Raw genomic sequence first — 23,791 nt, forward strand, 5'->3', positions numbered from 1 at the left:
ACACTTTACATTGCAGGTCCCTTCCCGGTTAACCTATCCGTACAGAAAGTAAACTGAAAACAATAACTCAACTCAAATAATTACGGATGGGGCAAATAAATTGGAGCTCAATCACTATCAACCAATATGAGCAAAGTAACAGCAAAATTGCTGATAATTTTTACCAATCCAATATTTTGATAAATAATCAGCATTTTGTTATTGTTCTTATGAATATAAAATTATAATTCATATTCCCTAATTGCATAAATTAAATACGAGGGGATATCAAAAAGTAACTGAGTAAATTTTTTACAGCCAAACGGAAATGTATTCACATAAACAGAAATATAAATTTTGAAGGTTGACCGTTACTCTGCTTTTCCACATAACATCCATACACATTCATACATTTGTCCCACCGTGACACGAATTTTTCGAGGCCCATGAGGTAGAAATCGTTCGGCTGGACACGTAACCAACGACGCACGGCTGCCACAACTTCCATGTCACAGCTGAATTGTTTGCCAGCAAGGTGTTCCTTCGGTGGGCCAAACAGGTGAAAGTCTGATGGAGCCAGGTCTGGACTGTGTGCTGGATGCTTGAGAATTTCCCTGACTTTTTGCATCACGATGCAGCCACATGGGGACAAGCATTGTCATGGAGAATGATGACCTCCTCTCGAGATTTTGTTGGACGTTTACGGTGCGACGATCCAGTGTGGCACAATATGCAGCAGCATTTACGGTTACTCCTTTTACCCCAAAATCAGCAAGAATTACACCCAAGTTCTTCATGGATGATGGTGTATGCACTGCCATATGAAATGCCCACTGCATCTGCTGTTGTTTGGATTGTTGACCACCAGTCCTGAATCAATGCCTCCACAGCATCAACATTGCTCTGTGTGTGGGATGTGCGAGGCCGTCCAGAACGGGGTTCATCGAAGACATTTACATGCCCTGCATTGAACTTTGCACACCAGTTACAGACATTTGTGAATGTCATGCACATGTCACCATACACTGCACACAACTCACGATAGATTTCAGATGGTTTCTGTCCCTTTGACCACAGAAACCGGATCACACTCCGCAGCTCACTGTGACGAACGTCTCAAACGTAGCTGCCATTTTGAACCAACTGCCTCTTGGCATGCGCGAGGTGCACACACCTGCCATCTCGTAGAAAGGTGGCGAAATACATGTACTTCCAAATGTATATTTCAGTTTTAGTGAATACATTTCCGTTTTGGCTGTAAAAAAATGATTCAGTTACTTTGTGATATCCCCTCGTATATCAATATACAGATCATTTTTTCTAAGACAAAAACTCAATTTTAACGGTCGAATGGTTACATATATAAATTACTGAAGTGATTAAACCATTCAGGGTATACACGAGACATTTGTAATTCTATACCGGATCAGTAGAATGTCAATTATCGGTATCAGTAAATTCAATATCCCTCCATCGCTAATATTAATTATAAACTAACTACTGAATGATAGCATTGGCTCGGGTTTCAAGCTCAATTAGGCATAGTTGAATTTACTTGATTTATTATTGTTAGTTTGTAATATTACTCTATCCCTACTGCTTTTGTGCATGTAAATAATAGTAATATGAATTAGGTCGTTTTACACAACTGCAAGTTTCAAGAAAGGAGAACTATGATTCAGACATGTTGTCTGATAAAGTAATATCTAGATTGCCAGCTTTTTTTGCCAGGAATGAATCAAGTAGCAAACTAGCCCTGTAGAAAAAGACGAGTTAGGCAATTTGCCCATACCCAGCTGGACAAGCTAGAAATACTTCAAGTTTCCAACACTACCTAGTCAACTTTATCTGCATAATGATCTTGTATGAGAAATAAGTTCCCATATAGCTGAAATTTGAAATATCTAACTTGATCCAGAACTCATCCACACACAAAAAAAGTTGAGAAAAGGGGGAATAAAATTATTTTAGTTGTAGACAGTGCTCGAAAAATCTTCTTCAGAGCCAGTCGCCAGCTCTGAAAATCAGGCACCAGGAAAAGAAAAACAATGGCTAATGAAAATATGGCAATATTACAGCAAAACATCACAGTCGCCATGGCGATCAGGTGACCGGGACTTTTCGAGCCCTGGTTGTAGAGCCAGTATTCAACAATGTCATGAAAAATACACCCAGTGGTCTGTTCATTATGAACATTGCACAACTGGCAAATACAGACTGCTGTATGAATCACGTAAGGACATTGTGATGATGCCGGAATGTGTCATGTCCTTTGGTCCCAAGCAAGGGTGCCCGCAGGATTTTTTCTCATGGGGAGGAGGGGCAGTCACAGAAACTTTTATTTTTATTATTATTATTGCTATTAATTCTGCTACTATTGTTTTTATTTTTGTTATTATTATTATTGAATTACTATTACTACTACTACTACTTATACTCTTTGCCTGGGATACTCAAAAGTTGATCCTGTAGGTTGTTTCCGGAGATTGGAATCCTTTCTCTTTGCCACTGGTGAAACCTCAAATTGCTTAGAAGTTTTGGAAACTTTAACACAACCACAAGGAGTACAACCACATTTTGGGCAGCATCGTTCTATTTTTGACTTGTCATCTGGTCGACTAAGGAGAGTTAACAAAACAGTTTTAGAATGTTAACAAAAAAATAATAATTTAATTCAGGATACAAACTTTATTAGCTCAACTCATCAGAGAAAGAAACCTAACTTCAAGCTATGTCAGGGTATAACAGTAGATACAGATAATAATAATAATAATAATAATAATAATAATAACAATAATAATAATAATAATAATAATAATAATAATAATAATAATAATAGGGCCTCCTTCATGGAATAGTGGTAACTTTGTCGCCTATAATCAAGCTGTCCTGTTTTTTATACCGAGTGGAGGCCCATAGTGGTTCGGATCACACTTTACATTGCAGGTCCCTTCCCGGTTAACCTATCCGTACAGAAAGTGAACTGAAAACAATAACTCAACTCAAATAATTACGGATGGGGCAAATAAATTGGTGCTCAATCACTATCAACCAATATGAGCAAAGTAACAGCAAAATTGCTGATAATTTTTACCAATCCAATATTTTGATAAATAATCAGCATTTTGTTATTGTTCTTATGAATATAAAATTATAATTCATATTCCCTAATTGCATAAAATAAATACGAGGGGATATCAAAAAGTAACTGAGTAAATTTTTTACAGCCAAACGGAAATGTATTCACAAAAACTTAAAATATACATTTTGAAGGTTGACCATTACTCTGCTTTTCCACATAACATCCATACACATTTATACATTTGTCCCACCGGGACATGAATTTTTCGATGCCCATGCGGTAGAAATCGTTCGGCTGGACACGTAACCAACGACGCACGGCTGCCACAACTTCTATGTCGCAGCTGAATTGTTTGCCGGCAAGGTGTTCCTTCGGTGGGCCGAACAGGTGAAAGTCTGATGGGGCCAGGTCTGGACTGTATGTTGGATGCTTGAGAATTTCCCAATGCCAGGAATTGACTTTTTGCGTCACTGATGCAGCCACATGGGGACAAGCATTGTCACGGAGAATGATGACCTCCTCTCGAGATTTTGTTGGATGTTTACGGTGCGACGATCCAGAGTGGCACAATATGCAGCAGCATTTACGGTTACTCCTTTTACCCCAAAATCAGCAAGAATTACACCCAAGTTCTTCATGGATGATGGTGTATGCACTGCCATATGAAATGCCCACTGCATCTGCTGTTGTTTGGATTGTTGACCACCAGTCCTGAATCAATGCCTCCACAGCATCAACATGTGCGAGGCCGTCCAGAACGGGGTTCATCGAAGACATTTACATGCCCTGCGTTGAAGTTTGCACACCAGTTACAGACATTTGTGAATGTCATGCACGTGTCACCATACACTGCACACAACTCACAATAGATTTCAGGTGGTATCTGTCCCTTTGACCACAGAAACTCACACTCCGCAGCTCAACTGTGTCGAACATCTCAAACGTAGCTGCCATTTTGAAACAACTGCCTCTTGGCATGCGCGAGGTGCACACACCTGCCATCTCGTGGAAAGGTGGCAAAATACATGTACTTCCTAATGTATATTTCAGTTTTAGTGAATACATTTTCATTTTGGCTGTAAAAAAATTATTCAGTTACTTTGTGATATCCCCTCATATATCAATATACAGATCATTTCTAAGACAAAAACTCCAGTATAACGGTCGAATGGTTACATATATAAATTACTGAAGTGATTAAACCATTCAGGGTATACACTAGACATTTGTAATTCTATACCGGATCAGTAGAATGTCAATTATCGGTATCATTAAATTCTATATCCCCCCCATCGCTAATATTAATTATAAACTAACTACTGAATGATAGCATTGGCTTGGGTGTCAAGCTCAATTAGGCGTAGTTGAATTTATTTGATTTATTATTGTTAGTTTGTAATATTACTCTATCCCTACTGCTTTTGCGCATGTAAATAATAGTAATATGCATTAGGTCATTTTACACAACTGCAAGTTTCAAGAAAGGAGAACTATGATTCAGACATGTTGTCTGATAAAGTAATATCTAGATTGCCAGCTTTTGTTGCCAGGAATGAATCAAGTAGCAAACTAGCCCTGTAGAAAAAGACCAGTTAGGCAATTTGCCCATACCCAGCTGGACAAGCTAGGAATACTTCAAGTTTCCAACACTACCTAGTCAACTTTATCTGCATAATGATCTTGTATGAGAAATAAGTTCCCATATAGCTGAAATTTGAAATATCTAACTTGATTCAGAACTCATCCACCCACAAAAAAAGTTGAGAAAAGGGGGAATAAAATTATTTTAGTTGTAGACAGTGCTCGAAAAATCTTCTTCAGAGCCAGTCACCAGCTCTGAAAATCAGGCACCAGGAAAAGAAAAACAATGGCTAATGAAAATATGGCAATATTACAGCAAAACATCACAGTCGCCATGGCGATCAGGTGACCGGGACTTTTCGAGCCCTGGTTGTAGAGCCAGTATTCAACAATGTCATGAAAAATACACCTAGTGGCCCGACCCTGTGACCGAGTGGTTAGCACATCACGCTGCGATGCCAAGGGTCCCGGGTTCGAATCCCGGTCGGGCTTGGTTGTTTGTGAATGCCCATTCATCAATTTCATCATTTCATCACTCATCCCCATATTCGCAAATTAGCCAAGAGGCACAAAACGCGAAGTAAAATAAAACTAAATCAAATCAAATCAAATTCACCTAGTGGTCTGTTCATTATGAACATTGCACAACTGACAAACACAGACTGCTGTATGAATCACGTGAGAACATTGTGATGATGCCGGAATGTGTCATGTCCTTTGGTCCCAAGCAAGGGTGCCCGCAGGATTTTTTCTCATGGGGAGGGGGGGCAGTCACAGAAACTTTTATTTTTATTATTATTATTATTGCTATTTATTCTGCTACTATTGTTTTTATTTTTGTTATTATTATAATTGCATTACTATTACTACTACTACTACTTATACTCTTTTAAAATTACATACATTTGTAATTTCCAAACTTTGTATATCTATATACAATTTGCATCACTGTATACTTAACAGTAATTCATGTAGGACAAAAAGCTGTTTTTTATAGTTAGATAATCGGTGTAAAATAGACTGTAAGCTTAAATGTAAACCTATTTCAAATAATAATAATAATAATAATACTTGCTGTAACTTACGGTCTGTAAGTCACAGAAAATAATATTTTGTGGTATAAAATATCTCTACAATTTCACCATTCCAGAAATGTTAGAGGGCAAGTGCCACCCCACGAAGATTTATGTGAATGCTGTAGAGCATTCTCAATCTATGGGGCGTGACCCACTGCCAAGTCCCCAAGAGGGCGTTTGGTGGGTTGCGAAGTCAGGTTCAAAAATCTATTTAAAATATCTTAAAAACCTATTACATTTAAATTACCAAGATACATATATTTTCTTAACAATTGAAAAAAATGTGTTGTACATAGTCTAAACTCTACATTTCTGTTGGCGCTCGCTCTACCATGTGCATTAGTCACATAAGTTCGGTGAGTAAAAAAAAAAACTGTTTTCAATTTCTTCATGTGTGTTTAGTTAGATGTTAGACAAGCGTAAATTGGTCTTTTAAATTACATATTTACTTTTCTAGAATGAAGTACGTGAAATTTGTTTAAGCAAGCATAAAATAGAGCTTCTTAAAGTACTAGATATTGGCAAAAATATTATTATAAACTGGGTGCACACCACAAGTAATTCTGCTTGCACCCATGCTTATGGGTGCCATGAAATGTGTCCTATGAAATGTAATATCCTGTAAGGTGGGTCCCAGACTGAAAAAGGTTCAGAATCACTGCTCTATAATGAATTCCAAGCACATGTAATTTTTCAGACTTTGGAATATCATAGTAGTTCTTCAAAAAGAGAGGAAAGTTTGAAAACAACGACCCTGGCATCGCCCAAAGATCCAGCCAAGTCTTAATTGGAGATATGCGACTCCAACTTGCTGCTAAGGGTTAGAAGTGGATATATGTTGATCTCACACCAGATAGAGCTGTTCAGAGGTAATATCTTAAACAAAACTGTAAACTACATTTTTGGAGTTACGTTCCTGTGGTTCTCATCTGGAACATCGTTGTGATGATGTAAAATGTACTGTTTAAAGATGTTACTCAACACTCGAGGAATTTCTCCAATATCTCATTGTGTCCATTTCTGAAGCGATTACACCTGCTCTCAAGATAAAAAGGCAATCTGGCCATTGCTTTTATATGCATGTCGTACAGTCATGGACACTTCTGGGTTGTAAGGATACAACTGACTTTCAATAGAATCGTTACAACCCAGAAATGTCCACCACTGTACCACAGTCTGTCTATACTCTGTCCCAGGAATTTCTGGAGCAAACGAATGAAAGCAAGTCCACTGTGCTATTAGGAATCGAGAGGGCTCGACCAGGGGCGCCGACTTGTCAAAATTATTTTGGGGGGCTCTGATCACTGAAATAAATTAATGAATGACTCACTCACTCCCTTTTTTAAATTTTGGCCTCAGTGTTCGGAATCTCGTAAAGGCCCATGAATTCCTCAAAAATATTAAAATTTTCGAATGCAAAATGTCAATTGTTCATGGATGGATATGTCAAAAGTTTCGTCAATCATAATAGCAAAATACTTCAAATGTGTATTTAAAGTTAAGTTCATGTGGCATAATTCAGAGTAAACTTTACAAGATAAGCAAAATAATACAGTAGATTCTCTTAAGCAAAATTATTTTGGGGCTCTGCCCCACATCGATAATATTGGGGGGAGGGGGGCTCAACCCCCCCCCCTCCAAGCTTCATGGAGTCGGCACCTATGGGCTCGACCAATAAACATGTGAGAGGGGAAAACGCAGCTGCAGATAGCAGCCATTTGCAGAAGCATGCACTGCTTTACTTTGCTCACTTGCTTTCTCCTCTTCTCTACCATTATGCATGGCCTTGCTCCACTATTTCCCAAGACATAGTGTAGATCTCTTCTTGCCTTTGGAATCCCCCCCCCCCCTTTCAAGATAAACATGGTTTCTAAAAGCTTCTAATATAACAATCAAAAATGACTCATTTTAACAAGCAAACAATACATTTTGAGCAAACTACCGCCTAGCCCATAAAGATCGAATAAACTCGCCACATATCAAGAGAAGCAGCTCACGGAACTTACCCTTTACTTTGCACTTTGTTTGCCAAATCTTTAGGTTTCTTCTTAACTGGAGGAGATTTAGTGACTATCTTCTTTTTAGAGCCTTTCTTCTGTTTCGAACGAACAGGGCTTTTTTTCCTCACCGGACTCTTTGAACCAGAACCTTTCATGGCACTTTTTGCTTCTTTAACAGGAAAACGACTGTTGTGTGAAAATTAATGTTACTTTAGAATCTTTATCAATTATTTTTGGCCAATATGCGCATATTGGTCTGAATAAATGAATGAGTTGAAAATTTTTTGGGTGCTTCTGCACATATGCATTTTTGCACCCTTCAAAGTATACGAGGAAAAATCCCCTTATCTAAAATCCTAACCTGAAAGTTAAAAGAGGGGTGTGAAAAGCCCTTTGAGAAAGGTTAAAAGTGCAGGGCTGTAAAGGGACCTGCACAGTCCAAACACAACACATTTAAAAGGCAAGGAAAAATTACAAATTTCCTCAGTGACAGTGTAAAAGGCATGGGCTTCTCAATAAGCTAAAAACATTACTTAAAACAATGTCATTTTTTCACAACATGGATGACAAGGCGTTTGGAAGATAAAAATGGAAAGTTTGTTTGAGGATATTGAAATTGGTGCATTTAATAAGGATGTGTAGAATGCTTAAAGCAACATTATATGCATGACACAACGGAGGGTCCAGCCCTTACAGCAAATGACAGTGTGTGAGATGACTGCATCCAATGCAAAGCTGGGTTAAAATGGCCTCTTCTTGACAGGAGAGATGGTATGACGAATGTCATGCACCAGTGTGCCGGCCCCTGTGGTGCACTAGTTAGCACATCACGCTATGATGCCAGGGGTCCTGGGTTCGAATCCTGGTCTGGGCATGGATGTTTGTGAGTGTCCATGAATTTCATCATATCATTACTCACCCCCATCTTCGTAAATTAGCCAAAAGTGGCACAAGAAGCGAAGTAAAAGAAAGCAAATCAAATTTAACAGAGTGCACATTTTTTATCAATATACACTTCAAATAAACTGGCAGATAATGATATAAAGAAACCTTTCCCCCATGAACCATTACTTCCCTATTTGTTCAAAGATGGGTGACGGGAGGAAAATAAGTTTCGGCTATGTTTGCAGTGTTGCCCCATATTAGTGCCTCAGGTTCATAAATCAAAACGATTGGAAATTTTTGTACAAAATCAAAGGAAATTTACCACAGACAGGTTCAGTGGGGTGTCCACTCCCTTCTTACAAGAATCAGCAACAGCACTATCTTGAGTGGTGGATTTATGTCACTTCATACCCTTCAATACGATTGGGAAGAAGAAAAAAAGGTTGTCTCTCTTTGTCCATGTCCAGTTCTGTACCCTGACTCTGTACAATAAATGTGTAAATACACAGTTTTTTTATTAATAGAAAACCTACTTCTGTCACCTGCTTACATACATTAATCAAGGAGAACTTTGCATGGTTGTAGGAATGTAAAACTGTTACATACTACTCCTCTATTCACTTTGCTCTATTGTGGTGGCCACAGTGATGTGGCGCATATATATTTTTTTAAATTAAATCAATTTTCTTTTTCTTCTCCCTTCGACTTTCATTATTGGGTGGTACAATGCATATATTTCACTTTCACTAAACCCCTGTTATTCAAAAACCATCCCTCTCTGACAATTAGTTCTCTAGCTACTATTTTTCTGCTCATCGTGGCTAGTTTCAAAAGGGCGCGCTTGAAAAGTTCCCATCTGGAGAGGATTTCCAGGCATACGAGGTGACGTGTGGTTACAGTGTGGCTACTTTAAAACCCTGATAAAATTCAAGTATAATTTCCGGTTTTTAAGGCGAGCTTTCCTAAAATTCAAGGCTACAAATAAGAATTTCCTCTATTTCAACATTACTTATTACTGCCCCTCCCCCATACACAATAATACATGTACAATATAAAGGGTCATTGTGATTTCAACGTATCCACACAGACAATTAATTGACGCTAAACTCAGTCCAATTTCCATCATAAAGGAACTTGTAGCTTAAATTCTCGAAAAAGGTCTCTCAGAGAGAGATTGTTATGTGAGGAACGTTAACGAAGTATACGGAGTGCTTTCTTTTCCACTGCAGGTTTCTTTTACTTCCTTGATAAACACAGAAGCTAAACTGTGAAAAAGATACCCCCAGAGCATTTATAAATATGTACACATTCAATGGGATTTGCATTAATAAAAGTTGCAATTTTTCACATCTACGGAGTAAAATTCCAGCAGAATTCACGCATAATTCCCGGAATTCTCGCAGTGAGTAGCCACCCTGGGTTACCGTGACGAATCCTCATTCATTGTATATCATTGGCATATAAAGAGTTTGTATCTAAATAAATTATTATTAATAAAATATGAACTGAATTACTTACTTGAAAGTTTCACTGCAAGTACAGCTACTTGTTCCAGCTGGTGCAGATTTAGGACGAGAAGCTGCAGGATCATGGAAAAAAAATCACATTCTAAATGAATTTCCTCATAGAGAATAATTGTTTTCATTTTGTAAGATATTTCTGTAACAGTCAGTACACAAATCCATTGCTTGTATGGCTAATATGTTTACAATTGACCCAGAAGCCCGGAATTGAATTACACCATACATTTCCTATGATTAAAAATACACATTTTGTTTACATGATCATAATTTTTCAACAGTTTGATATCCATCTCAAATGTATTGATGGGTAATATAGTCGGATGCCTATATGTTACCATTTCACAGGTAATATATAGATGATTGATGACAAGTGCAAATAGTAAGTATCCACTACAACACGTACCTTCATTAAAGAATGTTCCAGGTGTTGTCGGTATGCCACTTTCACACACCTGAAAGGCCAAGAGAAAAACTGAAATAAAATCATGGAAAGTTAATAATGAATTCACAAATCTAATAGTTAAAATGGAAATCATTCAGTTAAAATCTAGCGAGCACCATGTTCTGGTAGTTACCATCTTATCTTTGCTGGTATGGCGACATAGATAAAAAAAGGGGGGGAGTGGAGAAGCAGTCATGAATTTTCTCTGACAATACCAACTGGAAAACAACAAAACATAGGAACACTTTTAGTTTTTCATTACTTGAAAATATCCATGCCAATGCCCTACCACCGAGCTACCACACTAAGCTTTGGCCCCCTTACAGTTCTGTCCTACACCCAATATTTAATAAATTACAGGATGGCCCAAAACTCCCAATCCATAGTTAGTCTTAGAGAAGCTGTTCAAAAAGGCAATCATTACTCATAACACACAGATGAATTGATTAACACCGAGTTGATGATGGCAGGATCAATTTGTTGACAAGTGTGCCTGATTCTCTATGCAAGGTTATCACAAAATTAAGGAAATCACTGATAATACACTTTTGGGACACCCTGTATAATATTTTACAATACAGCTACAAATAACTTGTCTTGCAAGGTCAAAAGGAAAATTCACACAATTAGCACATACAAATATGGATACTTACACAAACAGATTTATGAGGTATTTTTGATGGCAAATGGTGACATTTCTCATGTTCCTTGTAATCCTTCCCAAAATATGACCGATACAAGTGGCACACTGAACAGGGAGTGCCTGTGTAGTCTTCAGCAGCATATGCTCCATATCTGTCTTGAAAGACAAACATTTGTGTAATGAAATACTATAGCTGAGATTTTAAACACCCAAACAATTTACGACAATCACTTTATAAGAGATTTGAGCCTATATCGATGTATCAATATTGCCCTATACACATAGTGTTCGTATTGATTGATTGAATTGGAGTTTTAAATACACTTTATGCACAGTAAGGCTAATCGGGACTGGACCTACAGTTTAAAGTGGGATCCAAACCACTATGTGCCTCCACCGTGTATCGAACGCAAAACCACTTGATTACAATGCAGTGATGTTACCGCTATGACACTGGGGAGGCTGGATATATCCAACAAATGGTTTGAAAATTTGAATTACACTTGAATTTTTAACATTGGTTTCAACAGGAATTTCAAGGAAAATAAAAATATTTTTGAATTATACTGATCGCAGACACAACTGGCGGCTGACCTACTTTTTGCTACAGTACCAGTCGCCTTTGGTGGGGGGGGGGGGGGTGCCCCAATGAGTGTCAACAACGTCAGTTGCAAAATTGCCAAGCATACGTCTGTTTTTGTCAGTTGTTTTTTTTCTATAGCTTCTTTGTAGTGTATGGGTGTTTTGTGTACCATTGTACAACTTTTATCCAGTAACAGCGCTCATCAACTCTCCCTTTGTCGTGTTTTACAGTACGTTTGGCAACATGCTGTGTATCTGACACTCATTTGTTTCATCCTGCCAGGAACGTTCGGTGCCTTGCGACTCGAAAATGCCCAATGTCAGTCCAAGAGAATTCAACTGTTCACTGATTCGTTGTTTCCCAGCCGCCAGTTGGAATTGCGAGCGGTATATCCAAGCTTGAATTAAAAATAGTCCATTGTACATGTGATAAATCTATGATAAAAACCTACCATCTCTGCTTCAAACACCGTACCCTTTTGTGAATGAAGACAGTGGATCTTCGAAATTAATAGGATTGAACCATTAAATTGTGCAATGCGGAAGTGCGAAATCTTCTAAATTTCACGTAAGTAATAATTAAATAATCCAACATAATACCTGGTGATACATTCCTCGTCTTCTTAGTGCAATGTTCTGGACACGAGGCTATGAGCTCATTATACGAATGCGGACGATAAACTTTTCCTGTAGTTGAGGACAAAAAAGGTGTGCCAAACATATCAAAGCTGCTTGTACTCCTTGATAAAAATGGTCTTCTCCGTATCGTAGGAGAAGGTTTGTACAGGTTATTGTCATCAACATGACGCACTACAAATGGAGGCCTTCTCTCTCTCCAGTGCCTTGTCATTCCGACGCTTCTTGGCTTATTACATGGGCATGCTGGTCTCTTTTGGGCCTCGGCAATCTTCTGTCTAATATCAACCATATTACGTTTCAATCTATATGGAGACTGGAAAGAAATGTACAAAACAATTATTAAGGCTTGTTATTAAACATACTATGTATCTATTACAAATAAATTACATACCTTACTGTGGGAGACGTTTATGACAATTTAAGTGTTTTTTATAATGCTGCACCATAAATACACCCTTTCGGCGCAGTGAACATATTCTTCCACTGTGCACAAATGCTGTTTCATATGTTTCTTCTGGGGCCTCCCCAATGGCGCAGTGGTAGCATCGTTGCCTTGTAATCAAGGGGTTCCAGGTTTGATACCCGGTGGGGGCACATAGTTGTTCGGATCCCACTTTGAACTGTAGGTCCAGTCCCAATTAGTTTTACTATGGACTTAAAAAACCAACTTAAATAAATATGTTTCTTTTCTGCTAGTCCATGTGGCAAGTGTGCTGTGTCTTTTCTCACTTCGCACAATGGTTGACAAAGTTGCTCCAGGTTGTTCCCAGCAGATACACTCCCAAGATGATATTCAGCATTGTCTGGAGGAGGTTGTGAACGATTCTGTGTCTGAACTGAAGAAAATGATGCCATTCACTGAATATTTAGAAAAATAGAGAATATTCACAGAATGTTGTTAGAGATTTTTTAATACTCTGATGCCTGAAGAAAATTACATATAGCTTTGCAAGTTATATTGTAATGTGTAGTAGTTTGTATTTGTACACTAAATTTTAGGTCTATACGATACAGAAAGAGAATAAAGAAAAAATAGAAACTTTTGAATTTTGGGTGAATGGCAACACTGACGCTTGAGGTAAATTTCATAGTTTTTGTAGGTTACATTTTAGACAGCAATGTTTTGTATTTGTACACAAAATTTTAGGTCTGTAGGGTACATAGTAACAGAGTAATGAGGAGAATGAACAAACAAAAATATTTTTGATATTTTTGAATATTTTTGTGTTGGCAACACTGATGCTTGAAAAAAATTACGTAATATTTTGTACGTTATTTTGTGAACTGTAGTATTTTGTATTTGTACACAAAATTTCAGGTTTGTACAGTACACAGTAACAGAGTAATTAATTTTCAAAAAAGGCCCAAAATGCTATGTTGGCTTTGATATTTTATTTCTGTGCATACACACCGAAAAAGTTAAAACAAAAGTATTTTATGTACAGTTCTTATGTGAAAACAAACACAGAATTGTGAGGAGGTGATTTTTTCATCAACTTTCTTGAAATACGTGTGCTAGTACAAGTGTGAAAAATATGGATAGAGAGAGGAAAGTTCATCATTAATTTATATGTATAAGTAGTCAGTTACCTTAGAAACAATAACTTTAGGGTTAAAATCTGGCTTATGGCCTGCTGCAACATCTACCACAGGGTTTACTATTTCTTCAATTACAGTTCGAGTGGCAGTCTCAATTTTTGGAGACAGAATGCCCTGAAAGAGAGATAGAAGATAATTAAATAACAATGAAGAGCATATAACTAATAACAGATTACATGGAATATTGTATATCTATTTAACAAAAATGTGAACAGGGTATTTAAATAGTTTTCTTGTATGCTCTTTTACGCATTGCTTGCATTGTAGATTTATTTTCCTGTAGTTTACAGTTATTACAAGCATAAGAAAACAGTTTTTCGTTATGACGTTTCAGGAGAACACATGCTCCCTTCATCAGACATTTATTTTCATTTTGACTAAAGATACAGTTATAACAATGGTTAGCAGTTTTTTAAACAAAAATGGATGTTATCAATGTTATATTGTTGTAATATAGCAACTTAACTGTGAAAAGAAGCAATCTGTTTTATTTGTGTGCATTCCATTCCACAAGGGATTCTCACATAAAATTGCAAAAATTTGTACAAGATTTAATTTCAAAATTGTTTTTAGATCACCAAGAAATTTGGAATGTACATTTAATGACTCCCGGGTTCGAATCCCAGTCGGGCTTGGTTGTTTGTAAATGTCCATTTATCAATTTCATCATTTCATCACTCATTCCCATCTTTGCAAATTAGCCAAGAGGCACAAAACGCGAAGTAAAATAAACTAAATCAACAACAACAACATTTAATGAATTCAAAATGAGAAACTCTCTACCAGATGTGGAAACCACAGGAATATATAATATAAGTTGTTCATGTTCAAAGGATTATGTAGGACAAACAGCAAGGAAAATGGCAATAAGATGGCACGAACACGATTTGGACATTATAAATATAAACCCAAGAACAGGTTTGTCAGCTCACATCATCGAAGAGAAGCATTTGATTAAAAAGAGAAGGGTTTTTAAAAGATTGACGGGAAACAGAGTTGAATGTCTGGGAAGCTTTGTTCATTGCAGAAGAACACTGGAATAAATTAAATAATGAAAATGGTAACATAGATCCAGTATGGAGTTTTCTTTTTCACAAATGGAGTAAGCCACCATCTTTAAAATTTAATGTAACAGAAAACATCGAGAGACTTTGTGAAAACAATGATGAATTTGAATTACCTGATGATATTTGGGATTCATAATTTTAAATAAAAAGTAATGTGATCAAATTTTTTTTATCTGAAATAAAAATAAAACAGACTGCTTCTTTTCACAGTTAAGTTGCTATATTACAACAATGTAACATTGACAACATCCATTATATAAGGGATTATTTTTGTTTAAAAAATTGCTAACCATTGTTATAACTGTATCTTTAGTCAAAATGGAAATAAATGCCTGATGAAGGGAGCGTGTGTTCTCCTGAAACGTCACAACAAAAAACTGTTTTCTTATGCTTGTAATAACCGTAAACTACAGGAAAATAAGGGTATTTAAAACATACTCTATGTAAGCAAGAACAGCTATGTTATGTTTCACTGAAATAGTTTCTTTTATGTATTTCTTAATAGAATTTCTACTTCTTTACATTAAACATGACTATGAGCAGCAGCGCAGGAACATTTTTCATTTGGGGGTGTACAAAAATTCAACCTTTGATATTACATATTGTGTATGTACTTCACACATATACGTATAACTAGGTAAAATGTGGGGCATGGGAAATGCCATTTCACGAATATCGAGTTTTTAATGCAAAATTTGCCTACATAATTTTTATTTATTATTTTTATTATTGTTTATTTTTTACAATTTATGACTATAAAAAAAAGTTTCAACCAGATAGCAATTCCAAAACATATAATTCTGGAGCTTGTTCTGAACTCATTTTGAATTTAATGGGATGGAAAATCAGGAGATTGTAATGTAAAAATTGCGAGCAAAGCTACATCTATTCATTTTAACGCAGGTTGCGATTTAAAGGGGATGAAGAGAATTTCCCCACCTCTAACTTGATTCATTCCAAATCAGGAATAATTATTTTCCACCCACTGAATATGAAAATCATATTTTTAAATATATCGTACTTACAGAATTCCACTTCAGTTCAGTTCATTTTAGAGCCCCATAGCTATGTATAAAATATCATTAAACTAATTTATGGCAGATATGTACAGTATACAGTGCCTTTTAGAAGCCTTGTATTCGGTATTTTCTCATACTTCTAGAAGGTGTTTTACAAGTACTTTTCTATCAAATACGAAAACTGTGCCCTGTCTTTGACGTATGTTAACAGCACTTTTCGAACGCTTGTTGACAGCTATAGCGTTATGTTGTCTTTTTAAAAAAATAATGAATCGAGATGATTCCCGATCAACTCGCAAGAGATCTAATTTTGAAGTATTTGTTATTTGTAAAACATTCGACATAGTAATTATTTGTAATGTAATTAGCTGTACCTTATGATGCTCCTCAAACACTGAAAGTACTATCATTGCATATGCAAAACCGAAATCCTTCAGATCTCCAGAGCAAGCAAAGTTAGTGGAAAACCATACCCTCGAAAGATTTTTTTTTCAATCGTTGGTGGACAATATGAAGAGCCGGTTTGAAAAGTTAGGTTTCTTTCCACATGTAGTCGCATTAAATGAAGATACATACGTGTGTTTTATGGTGACATGTTAATTCCTCGTTTATATGAAAAGGTGAACTTTAATGTAAGCGAAAGAATGTACGCGTTAGCAGTCGAAGATTTTCGCATCTGCAAAGAAATTTCAATACACATTCCCACCTCACTCAAAGACCTCGTGAATCCAGTCCAAATTGTACCAATATCTGCAGCTGAATGTGAATGCGGGTTCAGCGCCATGAACCTTACCGTTACAGATTAGAGAAATCATTTAGAAGTTTTAAACCTGCTCTTCATTTCAATAGACTCCCAGTGCATTGTTTCCATGCAGAAAAATTTGCAACAAAGTGGATCAAGTTATAAGCATTACAGGATCCTTGACAAGCCAACTGGCAAATCATCGAACCTGCAGTGAGTCTCATTTATTTTGTGCATTCAACTGTCTAATGTCATATTCTTACAGTTTGACTTTAGAATTTAATTTAAAATGGTGTTGTGTTAAATTGTAAGCAATTTTTATCCAATTCTAAGCATACCTAAGTCATAGGTAAAGCCTCCCCATTCTGATAATGTCTTGGAAATATCGCTGATCAATTTCAACTAGGAATGATATCGAGATGAGACAAATGTATCACCACTCAAACTTTCACAACGTATATATGTCATTACTCATTAAAGCAAAAACATTTCTTAATAACGTTTTTCTGCTTTACATTTTGTTCAATGCTGCGAACCATCAAAATAGAGAATTTTGTCCTGAATTGATGAAACCGGGCAGCACAGACTCGCAATTGTCAAATGGATTAACTTTGCAATTACAATAAACAAAATAAACGACTTATTTGAAATATGAACAAGATATACGCTTGGTATGTCTGAATAAGACCCTTAGTAATTTAAATTTGTTTTAAGTAAATTATTCATATGTGATGCCAAAGTTTCGAACAAGATCGTCTCGTTTTGGCATTGCAGATTTATTTCAGTCTCGTCTCCAAATTTGAGACTATTCTTGTCTCAGTACCATCTCTATTTACATAGGTTTAGGTACAGTTTTACGAACACCCGCAGAAAAAGTTTAAAAAAATAATCGGTGAGGTACAGGAGTACATTGTACCCCCCAAATTGGTCTGTCATGTCGCGTCCCGAAAACAAGACGATGAATTGTAGCAGTATTTAGTTTCGGAAAATTCCATTTGAAAAATTCAAAATGAAAGAAGGTCAGTCATATACCCTCCTAATGCAGCTTTATATCTTCGAATCGACTTGTAACTTGTTTACAAAACATGTACTGTCCTTACACCAAGGGGCATTCGTTGATTGATTGATTGATTTGCTTTGTTAAACTTCGCTTTTTGTGCCACTTTTGGCTTATTTGCGAAGATAGGGATGAGTGATGATGTTGATGAATGGACACTCACAAACATTCATGCCCAGGCTGGGATTCGAACCCGGGACTCCTGGCATCGTAGCGCGATGTGCTAACCACTATGCCACGGGGGCCCGGCGAAGGGGCATTCGTCTGCAGAGTGATTTTCTGAAAGTAAACTTTATCTCATTCCATTGTTCCTCACACATTTTAAACAATTTTCATCTCCATAAAAATATTTCCAAAGACACGCCAATGAACTAACTAGTAGCAAGCACAATGTACTGTAGTAGAATAAGTTTACAATGGTTTGAATTCCTGTAGTCAGGAAAAGAATGCTTATAAACAATTTACACTTTTTGTACGAAAGGGTACGTGGGTCTTCAGATACGGAAATTTGTAATCAGCCTTCTGACATCAGCCATCCTCCTCTTGGGCGACAATGCAACACCCCACATGGTGGCAGCTACGGTCAACATACTTGTCACAATCAGTTGGGAGTGGCTGAACAACCCACACTACAGTCTTGACCTTGCACCCAGGGACTTTTCTGCTTTTTCCCCTGTTCTGAAGACTTGTGAAGCAGTACAAGTTGCCTGAATGTCGCTGGGGATTATGTGGAAAAATAGTGTAATGATGCCTCTTTCTGCTCATATCATGTTCTTTCTCCAGAAGAAAACTCTCTGCAGATGGCCGACTAGAGTGTGCATCAAATCTCCTGCATATGGCGATATCCAATAGCAGCGCACTGCAGCGGTGCCATGTTGAAATCTCACATGGAAAAGAAACTGTGGTTCAGCGAAACACCTTGTCAAAGAGAGCACGGCAACTCCGCACGTCTGTGATTCGCTGGTGCTGTTCAGTTGTTTAAGGCCATATGCAGGAGATTTGACACGCACTTTAGGGAAACTATTTTTCCGACTATTCCTTGTAGATGAGAGAACAGGCTCAGAATTAATACACATGCCTCAGCACACCAATCCATTAATTATTAGGTGGCCCTAACAGAGTGATGGTTCAGTGTAAAAGATTTTTTTTTCCCACACAAACAAAATTTGTACTCACTGGAAAATCAAACGTTGCTTCCATAAGGAGATCAACCTCTATGTTTGCCATGATACCTCTCTGATCATTGCTGGGGTAGAGAAGATCAAATACAGATGATTCAAACATTGCCAAAACTATTTCCATACCATAGTCACTCCACTGAACCAGTTCAATAAAAACCGTGAGAGCTTGCATGTATTCCTGCAGTTCAGCCAAGTTACAGCATGAGGTGAATATCTGTTACAAAGAGAGAATGTCACAAGTAATAAATTAACGTTAATTAATAAATGTACAAACAGTAAAAAAAACAAAAAAACATCATGGTGCATGAGAAAGTAGTCTGGTTTTCGGTTTCTGTATTGTGTGTGGATTTGATCTGAAGGCAAGATCTATGATGGTGAGTCACAGTATGCAAAATCACCAAAGATTGGTGGGGGGAAGCAGACAGACACACACAATCATCATCAGTGTAAGAAGAAAGACGGAACCATTAATTACGTGTCAATAATCAAATTATATTATAAAACATACAATATATTATATCGACTGTCCATTTAAAATTAGATTGCAAATTGAAGATTTTAATGTAATACTAATGCTATGAACATGAACAATGGTTTACGTGCCTAAGGAGAAGGGGCAAAAATTCATCTAATTGCCATTATGTGTTTAATTAATATACATATATAACATAACCCACAGCTCTACAGCACCTTGGAGGGCCTTGGCTTACCTACCGACTGCTGGTCTCCCTCCCACACTGTTCCTCCGTCACCTGTTATAGCGTGGAGGTCTTAGACCAGTATTGGGGTGACGGGTGATCAGCCCGACGAACCCCCAGCCGTTGTTGTAGGTCTTCTCGACCGGGTTACGCTCACTCACACGATGGTGGGTTGCCACCGGCCCTATACGTAGGCCGAATAAATTCCGACCAGAGCCGGATTCGAACCTACGCCGTCCCGCAGCGAACGATCTCAAGACGAGTGAACGCCTTAACCTGCTCGACTACGGAGGAGGACAATATATGTATATACTTTGCGGAAGCTGACGAAAGGCAATGTGAAATGGAGAAGAAATAACAAATCGGACTCATTTCTATGCTGGGTTCAGTGTCCTTAGAGATGAGGCTCCTTGTTGTCCCTTCTATGTGTGTGTTTTCAAAATTATTCCAGTGAAGTATATTCGACTCTCAAACTAATTGTTTATGTTTGTTGTTAGAACAAAACCTCCCCCCCCCCCCCGGAAGAGTTTGGTGGGAGAAATTTCGGGACAAGATGGTTGGTGGAGGGGAATTCCCCCCTGTCCCCCCAGGGACTCAAAAAAGATAACCAAAAGTAGTCAGTATTTCAGCTATCTTCTTTGGGGCCACCCTGTATATTTCTACATATTTAGAATACACTACACTATGGACTCAGGCTACTTTTGTGTGTACCACCCTGTATCATGCATTATGGGGGGACAGTTAAAATATCTTAAGATATACATATTTTTCTCAATAATTCTTGAACACGAGCCTTCCTGTTCCCACATTATTGGCACCCATGACAGCATGCAATCAAAAGTAATATTTACTTTGAGCCTCCCCGATGGCCTAGTGGTAGCATCATCAGCTTGTAATCAAGGAGTCCCAGGTTCGATATCCGGTGAAGGCCTCCCTCTTTAAACTGTAAGTCCAGTCCCGATTAGCCTTACTGTGCATAAAGTGGACTTAAAACCAACTCAATCAATCATTCAATATTCATTTCACTGTGTTCACAAGTTCACTGTTGCTACATTAGTAGCAAAGTTATTAAATAGTTATTAATGACCTCGGCTTCAATGGTTCTCGGTTCAAGTCCCAAACTAGGCTTGGGTGTTCATTTGTCAGTGTCCTTTCATCCATTCCATCTATTCACACTTAATCCTCACTGATGTAATTAGCTTGAAAAATAAATTAGACTGGGATCTGAATCACTAAACTGCATGGTTACACTATGCTATGATGAAGCACTTGATATTAATACCTGATTAAAGAGCGGCCCGGATAATTATGTACAAAAAAAACAACAGTAAAATATGTATGTCTATATGTACTTAAAAATTAAAAAATATGTACTAAAGCTATTCAACATTTACGTTCTATTATTTCTCCTGCTATCATGTACCAGAACTTTGTACTAACTAGACAACCCTTTCGCTTTGCATCAAGTAATGGTGCATATTTAAACTTGCACATATCTTCTGGTGTAGTCAGTTTGCAAGTCATCAGAACTATTGCCTGCACTTTACACCCTGTTAATAGCTAAAATTGTATTGCACCCTGGGTTTTATTCCAAAAAGGATCACGCTAACTTAATACACATCTTTTTCATCACTGCATTTTCAATTGATCTTGCCACATAAAAAAAAAGTTGAGCGAACAATTTCAAGGCTATCTGTTCCATGCCAAATCTTCCATTGTGATTATGTGTGTATTAAATATAAAAATGTCAGGAAATATGTGTATTTAATATGAAAATGGCAGAAATATGTCAATACATGTGCTTCTGAAGTAAAATATGTCAATATATATACTTGAAAATGTTATGTTTTTAAGTTCAATTATGTCCAAAATACCCCTTTCCCCAATTTGAACTAAAAATGTTAACAGAAAAGAACATAACTCTAACTCTAACTAACTCCCTAGCCTTCTTAAATCCGAAGGTTCATGGCTGCAGCAACACAGGCCTTCCATCTTTCCCTATCTTGAGCAAGTTCTATATACTCTTTTCCATCCCTACCGATTTCCCTTAGGCCCATCAGAAAAGAACATGTAATTACATAATTATCTGACCTCTACAGGGTGAGTCAAAAGTCAGGTTACATAGGTGAATTGCCACCCCAGACTCCAGACCAAACACACCTTGATTTTTTGGTTGTAAGAATACGTAAAGGCCATCGTGTATGCTAAGAAAATTAAGAGCCTGAACTAACGTAAAGGTCATCGTGTATGCTAAGAAAATTAAGAGCCTGAACTAACTCCAAGAAATGATAACGAATCCCACCACACTAGCAGACGTCTTACGCAACTCGTAGCCTCAAATTCAGGCATGCATTCAAGCAGATGATGTGGATAATGTGGTTATTGATCATGTACTTTAACTGTAAACATTACAGGCCCAATATCGTTTTGTTTTATTGTGATTGCATCATGCTACGAATGCAATTTTTAACTTGGTTCGATTTCGATTTACATCTGTTAACACATACTCCGGCATTTGTGCATTTATTTGAATATCATCGGAATGGGCAATGACACTGAAGAAAAATGTGGGGTACAAGACAGAATGAATTTCTCCACATGTGGCAGGTCGAAGCATTTTTCAAAGTTGATAATTAAGCTAGATATGACCTGTAAAAAATATGACTAATAAGAATTTTCGGAATCCCATGTATTCCTTATGGGGAATCAACTTCAACATCAAGTTACAGCTAATCAAATGGGAGTTTCGACTTTTCTGCTGGCACACTTCCTAGTAGGTGGTTTCCTGGTGCCTAGCTTTGAAGAAAATTTTTCGAGCACTGGTTATTGTGAAGTAAAGTTTGTCTGTTACATTAAAACATTATTTTACTGTGAAGCAGAACAGCCCAAAGGCTTCACACAAGTGAATATAGCACCCAAAATGATTTTAACACAACAGCAGCTATAATTTTATGAAGTTAGGTTAGGATTGTTAGGTTTGGTATTGATAGTTATTTTCGGCGTGATCTTTTGCTATTTTAGTGTACATACAAACAGTTTTTACTAACAAAAAGCTGTGAAAATACTCCGAAATTGCAGGTTTTAACTTTGTGGGCCATTGTTTGGGATCAAATATCTCTGTTATTTGTGTTTTCCTAATGCTGGAACCACTTTTACATTCCAAAAAACATTGAAATCTGTTGATTAAAAAAGGTTTCAACTTAATTCTCGGGGGGGGGGGGGTACAGTGTTGCCCCTTGTTTCCCTACATAAATTGCCTTTTGACTCACCCTGTATTTATTACATTTTATTTATACATTAATAACTAACACAGAAATGCAAAATCAAGGAAAAATTCATAGTACCAGCTTTAGGACTAAATTCACTTATACATATTGTGTGTCTGTGAACATGCACTATGAGTGAACACACACACACACACACACAAAACAAACAAACACACTTATGTTACCTTTTCAAAAACAAATTTCTGATGATACAGTAGAGGAAAATTTGGAGGCAATGGCATTGTCTTGGCTGTATATTCAAGCATGTACATTTTCAAAAATACACTTCCAGTTTGAGACAGAATTACCCCAGGACAGGTAACCTGAAATATCAAAACTTAAAATTACAACAGGCTTGAAATACACTAAAATTATAAATTACTCTATAGTGGAACCACAAGGAAAGAAACCTGCGCAGACCCCATCGCGCTGGCGGGTGGGGGAAAAAGACAGGAGGAAGGAGCCTTCAGAGCGGCCAACGTCAGTGTTGCCAGACCTATTGATTTCTCGGTAGGATTCCATAATAAACTATTGCTATGGCACCTCCGACGGCCTGCTCAAAAACAAGTTTCCTGGTCACCTTACGTGAACATGGAGGGGAGAGTGGAACTCCACTCAGCCATCAAAAGTGCTGTTTGAACTGTGAAATTATGCCAAACGATGTGCTAGGACATTATTATTATTTTATTACTATTACTACATTACCATGGGCGTCCGGAAGGGGGGGCGT

General features: G+C 37.3%; 1 protein-coding gene across 3 annotated transcripts in view; it reads right to left on the reverse strand.

Moving 5' to 3' along the window:
* LOC145979524 (uncharacterized) overlaps nucleotides 1-23,791 on the reverse strand; it is a 61,882-nt gene that overhangs the window by 33,680 nt on the left and 4,411 nt on the right. For 2 of the 3 annotated variants that reach the window (XM_083112468.1, XM_083112469.1), the window contains exons 2-10: nucleotides 23,247-23,384; nucleotides 19,093-19,311; nucleotides 14,023-14,145; nucleotides 12,394-12,745; nucleotides 11,222-11,367; nucleotides 10,530-10,578; nucleotides 10,122-10,182; nucleotides 7,725-7,904; nucleotides 2,433-2,597 (exon numbers count right to left, since the gene is read on the reverse strand). In XM_083112468.1, coding sequence (XP_082968594.1) covers nucleotides 2,433-2,597; nucleotides 7,725-7,904; nucleotides 10,122-10,182; nucleotides 10,530-10,578; nucleotides 11,222-11,367; nucleotides 12,394-12,745; nucleotides 14,023-14,145; nucleotides 19,093-19,311; nucleotides 23,247-23,384 — 1,433 coding nt within the window. The remainder of the gene's footprint in view (nucleotides 1-2,432; nucleotides 2,598-7,724; nucleotides 7,905-10,121; nucleotides 10,183-10,529; nucleotides 10,579-11,221; nucleotides 11,368-12,393; nucleotides 12,746-14,022; nucleotides 14,146-19,092; nucleotides 19,312-23,246; nucleotides 23,385-23,791) is intronic. The other variant, XM_083112470.1, reaches the window with a different exon arrangement.

Source organism: Lepisma saccharinum, chromosome 26 (assembly GCF_977018435.1).
Source record: "Lepisma saccharinum chromosome 26, izLepSacc3.1, whole genome shotgun sequence".
Taxonomy (NCBI): domain Eukaryota; kingdom Metazoa; phylum Arthropoda; class Insecta; order Zygentoma; family Lepismatidae; genus Lepisma; species Lepisma saccharinum.